The 6,755-nt window shown below is 33.0% G+C and overlaps 1 protein-coding gene across 2 annotated transcripts in view; it reads left to right on the top strand.

Moving 5' to 3' along the window:
- The window catches only part of LOC106466934 (Niemann-Pick C1 protein-like), a 32,588-nt gene extending 28,370 nt beyond the window's left edge, over positions 1-4,218 (top strand). For both annotated transcript variants that reach the window (XM_022395033.1, XM_013927251.2), the window contains 3 exons: positions 509-622; positions 1,907-2,069; positions 2,860-4,218. In XM_022395033.1, coding sequence (XP_022250741.1) covers positions 509-622; positions 1,907-2,069; positions 2,860-2,978 — 396 coding nt within the window. In that variant the 3' untranslated portion in view covers positions 2,979-4,218. The remainder of the gene's footprint in view (positions 1-508; positions 623-1,906; positions 2,070-2,859) is intronic.
- Positions 4,219-6,755: the final 2,537 nt, after the last annotated feature.

Consider the following 6,755-nt stretch of genomic DNA (forward strand, 5'->3'; position numbering starts at 1 on the left):
CATGTTGTTTGTGTATCTACCTTGTATTTAATGCTGCCTGTATTTCCATGTTGTTTTGTATCTACCTTGTGTTTCATGCTGCCTGTATTTCCTTGTTGTTTTGTCTATGAATTATTGAACTATTTTCTTATTTCAGTAGAATAAGATAAACAGTTAGAGTTTGTGATGTGTGTGAGACTGATGTTTGAAATTTTTTCCACTAATTAAGATGGGGTATGTGAAGGATATAGGACATTGTCGATAATATAAAGGTACTAACTGTGGCAATGCTGTTTGCCCAAATAACCAACTCTGTTGCAATGATTAGTACAGAGATACCGGCACATATGAGAGCCAAGATTAGTTATCACCTTGAAGCTACAAACAGTGCCCATATTGAATTGTACTAATAGTAGCCATGATCAAACCTAAGTTGTTAGCCTTTATTATATCACAAACTGCAGCTTTTTATCTTAACCCTATATTTCTCTTTCTTTTTATATATGTATATACTTTATTTGTATTTCAGGCTGTTGGTATTTCTGTGGAGTTTTGTTCTCACATTACTAAAGCTTTTGGTAAAAGTTTGAAAAAAACCAGAGTCTTACGATCACAAGATGCTTTGGCCAGAATGGGTAGTTCTGTAAGTATAAACTTTTTCTCTACTGAATGTATTAATCCTGTTGAGATTAGGATGCTTGTTCCAGAATCTAAATACAGATCTTTTATACGGTTTACTGTAACAAAGGTCAAGATTGTACATGGTCTTAATTAAGTTCAGGCCCCCTAAAGCTCTTTTGAAACCTATAAATCCCATTTTTCAGATAGCCCAGTCTTTAAAACAATTTCTTTTTTCAAATAGCCTGTAAAAGCCTTTATTTTGTAAAATTGAAGAGTTCTGTGCTGTACAAATTTCTGATTCGGTCAGCAGAACATATATATACACCACAGTGTTGGACGTATTCATACAATACTCTTTGTAGTTTGGTAGACATATATGTAATTATTTTAATGTCATATATTGCTTTTGCATACATGTCATTTGAAGTATTTTTAAGTTCTTTTTCAGCCATATCTGGACATTACTCAACTGCCTAGAAACTTCATCTGCCCAATAGAAAGAGCAGAAGTCCTTTACTGAAGTTGGTTATCTTCATAACTTGTCTACTCTGACTGGCCTTTCAACATCTTGATGTAGTTATGACACTAGAATCACCCAAGTTTGAAATAAAAAACACAGAAACTTATACAGCACTTTAAAACATTTTCATAAGTGATGCTAATAAAAACATACCATAATTGTAAATATATAAACATATTGTGCTTTCACAGAAGCTTTCTTATGAAAGAAATAATATGTTTTAGGTGTAAAAAAACAACCAGAGAGAAACAGTACAGAACTTCAAGGAACAGTTCAGAGCAAAGATTGCCATATAAGTAACAACAAAAGTCATGTTAATGATGAATAGTAGTACAGTACATGATATTAAAATAAAAACATGTACATCTACCAAACTTCATAGGTATATGTCCTGCTGACTATTTTCTGTGTTGGTAATAATTGGTTGAGGGGCATATAAGTACATACCATGCTTTTACTGTAAAGATTTTAGTTCACAAAAAGTTACTTATTATTAATTTTAGTGTGTGATCTTTGTTTATATTTTGTGATAGTTTAGCTCTGTTTCAACTTGTGTTTTTGATATAACACAATAATCTCACAACTAGGCTGTTAATACACAGAAACTTGTTATTAAGTTCCCTCAACCTGACCTTATAAACTTAATATTTTGATAAGTTTATAATAGCTTCTCTCTGTAGCATTACTTTTAAATTTATTTCTTGTTTTGTATTTTAAGGTGAAAGTCCTGAAATAATAATCCATAAAAAATATATTTTGAAGACCATTTTTGATTTTTTTTGTTAGGTTTTGTCAGGAATCACACTTACTAAGTTTGGAGGAATTGTGGTACTTGGGTTTGCAAAATCTCAAATTTTTGAAGTATTCTACTTTAGAATGTATCTGGGTATTGTACTTATTGGAGCTTCTCATGGATTGATTTTTCTACCTGTTCTGCTTAGTATTGCAGGTAAGTAAGTAAAAAAACAATGTGTAGGTTTTACAGAACACTTGTTATTTATATAGTATCAGGTTTCAAGTAATAGCCATATATATATATATATATGTTGTTTTCATACGACAGACATAGTGTGAAACATTCTGAGGAGTAGTAGTAGTTTCAGTTATTGTTATAAAGCCAAGATAAAAATTTAGTGAGGTATATAAACTTGGTTCAGCATGATCATGATGAAATATTCTATGTAAACCATCCAGGTATAAACACACAAACTTACAAGCGCTCAATCATAGCTCAGTGTGATCAAATATTCTAAGTAAAATGCTCAACCAGATGTAAACACGCAAACTTACAAGTGCTCAATCATAGCTCAGTGTGATCAAATATTCTAAGTAAAAATGCTCAACCAGATGTAAACACGCAAACTTACAAGTGCTCAATCATAGCTCAGTGTGATCAAATATTTTAAGTAAAATGCTCAATCAGATGTAAACACGCAAACTTACAAGTGCTCAATCATAGCTCAGTGTGATCAAATATTCTAAGTAAAATTCTCAACTAGATGTAAACACGCAAACTTACAAGTGCTCAATCATAGCTCAGTGTGATCAAATATTCTAAGTAAAATGCTCAACCAGATGTAAACACACAAACAATTACCTTCTAACTATGATAATTAGGATTTTGAAATCTACTTGAGATTATGAGATCAATTCTTCTGTGCTGTCCTTATGAAGGTGAAGAAACTATTTATTACAGTAAATGTCACTTGTTTTTCCAAGTCTGTTTGTTATTTTCACAGGACCTGCACTGAAACAGGCAAGGCTCAGAGGCCGGAAATTGTCATCTTTTTCAGAGAGCAATTCGCCAGTTGTGAAAGGCACTTCTCTTCCAGAAGACAGTGTTGGCGGGTATATTTAAAATAGTTGCTGAAAATGTGAACAGAATTGCTCTCACTTAAGGCTTGGATTAAATCATGCACCTTGACCTTCTTTCAAAATACCTTAGTATATTCTGTTTTTTTATTTTATTAGCTGTTATGAGAATACCCTGCTTCTCTTTTTTTGTTCTTGTTGTTTGAATGACAGTTTAATAGTTTTTATAGGAATCTTAAACTTGTTTCTAGAAATAAAAGTATGAGTTTACAATGATGTTTCAAACTATTCTTATTTGCAGACCTATAAACTGTAAGTTTGAATCAAGAATGCATTTGTTTTTTACACCTAACCGAATGTTGTTCTTTTTTATAGGGAAGATTTCAGTATAGTTTCTTCTCAAATTTTCTTATTGATATTGTTTTATACTGGTATAAGTCCAAATAATGGAATTTGTCTGCAGTAATCTACTTTTATGATATCAGTCCATTTTTTCTTTACCCGTGCTTTGTCTTAAATGCAGTCATGTTTCCGAGTAAAGTATGATTTTCAATTATTGTGTTGTGATTTTTCTCAGTAACATTAGGTTGTGTTGTTAATTCTTTTTAAGGATTTTCAATCACTGTTTCTTAGGTTTTGTCTCTCTTTAACGCATACAATAATGTCAATATAAGGTTAGATTTGAGGTAGTTTGACACCTATAGAAGATTTCTAAGATGCCCAGAACACTAAAGGAGTAAAGCATGGGTAATAATTATTTTGTTATGTATATAAATGCATCAGAACTGGCATATTCCATGTTTCATTGATAATGGATTTTGTGCTGAGCCTTTGGTAACAGAGACTTTTATATGAGTATGTTACTCTGTTGGCTGTATATAATTTGTTTGAAGTTTCAACATAAGCAATTCATTCTTCAAACCACAAACATGTTGTGTGGAATATGTAATTGGAATTTTGTAGATCAATCAGAGGTAAAGTCTTTTTAGTGCATTCCAATGAAATATAAAATCCTAGATAAAGCTGTATAAATACATATTATTAACAAAACTCTGATTAGTGAGATCTACATAATATTAGCTTCTTTCTTTATATTATCTGATATAGAACGATTAACTGGATATAAAACTTTCAAACAACATATCTATTAAAGTTCCTTTATGTTAACTTCTACCATATAGTCTGAACAAATTATGTTTGAATATCCGATATTTTATGTTGAGGCTTTTGTATTGATGAAGAAATGATATATTTTATTAAGTACTAATAAACTTGTATACAGTTGATTTTTTTCCAATAAAAGATATTAAATATCATACTTGTCCAGAGTTTCTTAACTTCAAGTTGCTTTTTTTTAACAATCGAAAGAAAAGGAACTTTGAAACCAGACTACCAAACACTTGCCCTAATTTAATTCAGATTCCTCTATTTCAACACAACAATGTAGAAAGGTTGAACTTTCTGTGATTCCGTCCTGTTGTAAGAGATTCAACACGGCAATGTAGAAATGTTGAACTTTCCGTGATTCCATCCTGTTGTAAGAGATTCAACACGGCAATGTAGAAATGTTGAACTTTCTGTGATTCCATCCTGTTGTAAGAAATTCAACAAGGCTATGTAAAAAGGTTGAACAACTTTTCATGACTACACCTTGTTGTAAGAGATTCAACACACGATGTATTAGGTCATCAAGAAATTAATGTCGCATTTTGGAACACTTTCATTAACCACCTCTATTTTGCACATCTAGTACAAATCCAAGCCATGAATCTAAATCTAGTAAGCAATAAAATCTTCCTGTTATTTCTGTAATCAAGCAATCAATAACATCCTTCATGATACGATAAATTTCCTGTTCAGCAGTCAATCCAACATCAGCTGCATTTATGACGTATTTTTCTTCTTTCAATGGTCAATCCACATGTTTCACATTGATTCTTGCCCACTTTAAGTGCTTCTTGGTGGGACTTTTCACGTGATTCTATCAATATCTCTTTCAAAGAATCAAGATCAGCAGCTGCTTCTCTAAAATTAATTTTTGGGTCCTGAAGATGTTTCTGCACTTGAATGATAGATGATAAAAGATTTCTCCAAAAATGAAAAAGTACAAGAAAATCAAATGTAAGCATGCAGTACAGAATATTATGAGCACCACATCTTGTTTCCGCCATGATGCCATTCTCACTTAATAGCTCTAACAGTCCTAGCAATTCATCCAGTTTTTCATGTGCAACTTTTACTGCCTTTTCTCTTGCACTTCACAGTGTTTCTGATTCACGCTTGACAGAGATCTTAAGCTCCTGCTGCAGTTCGTCCCATCGAGTTGATGCTGCCAATATTGAGAAAACAATAAGCACAAAATTAGAAGCGGGTGGAATTTTATTGAGTGATTGTTATTCACAATTTTATGATAATGCTGCTGTCATGTCAGGTCATCTGTCAGGCATCCAACAAAGAATTCTGAACAAAATCCAAAAGCAGTGTTTATAAACTGTGACAACCATAGTTTTAAACTTAGCATGTCTTCATGCTGCAAGTCAGGAAACAACAGTTATTACCTTTTTTGGTATAATTGAAACCATTTATAATTTCTTTGCTCATTCAATGTCAAAGAGTCATTTATTGACTTTATACAGATAAAGGAAAAATCATACTTTTCTTGTCTTAAAGTCAATGTCAACAAACTGAATCACTTAGGCCAATTGCTCACGATGGGCTATATCAGGTGTGGAATTAAACAGAATACCATAGTATTTGTTTCTACGAATTGCTGACAAACAATAATTTTGCACATGTGAAGCCATGAGATTTATAAACTTATTTTGGATTTCAGGAGAAAGATAAGATGTTGATGTTTGCTTGTTTTTAACACGCTCTAAATGCTCTCTCTCTCGTTACTGGATCATACTTTGCTAATAACTGCAAAAGTGACAGAAATTTCCAGGGTTTTCGTTTGAGGTTATGTCCTCATTATGACTACAAAATGCAAGATTCTGAGAAGCTGAATATTGTGTACAATCCAGCAATCGTCGCAGTACATCTCTCCATTTATTTTTTTCTTGCTGAATTTGCCTTTGCAGCTCTTCATCAATGCCACTTTGAAGACGAATTCAGCACTCAGTTTCTTTCCAAGCAGCAAATGACTCATGATGACTGTCACTATTTTCATGGGCATTTAACTTTTCAATTTTTTTCCACTGAGAGAATCCACCCTGTTATTTGAAAGCAGACCGACTATCGAATGTCATACATGTAGATGAAAAAGAAGACAACAAAAGCAGTATGCTGCTTTATGTAGAGGTGAATACACCAACCAGGAACGATTGACCTCTTGTCCATTCAGAAGGTGTTGTTTGAACCAAAATGCAGTCATAGAAGGCCCTTCTTTGGCATCAAATGGACCTTCTTTATGTTGAAATTCATGTGCTCCAACTTTAACAATCTCTGTGCGATGTGCATGTGTTACAAATGCTGAGCCTGTTGTATTAAACTTCATAAGTCCAATATCCCTGTGTGTTAAATTTGTCATCCTCTTTTAGCTTAGCAACACTATTCTGTGGATTTGTTTCTGACAAAATGGAATCCTCTTGTTTATTATTATTGTAGCTTTGAACAGGACAGAGAACAGTTTATTCATTGTTTTCTTTTTCAAATGAAATAGCATGTTCACAATCTTGCACTTTGACCTCTTTACTGCCATCAAAAGGAACAGATGCTGGCTTACTGGAGTCATCACTTCCAGCAAGGAAAGCTCTCATCAATTTGCTTGACTCCACCATAGAAGCTGCAAATTGTGCACGTCTTTTGCGCCCTGTGCCCCACT

The sequence above is a fragment of the Limulus polyphemus genome, unplaced genomic scaffold (assembly GCF_000517525.1).
Source record: "Limulus polyphemus unplaced genomic scaffold, Limulus_polyphemus-2.1.2 Scaffold2431, whole genome shotgun sequence".
Taxonomy (NCBI): Eukaryota; Metazoa; Arthropoda; class Merostomata; order Xiphosura; family Limulidae; genus Limulus; species Limulus polyphemus.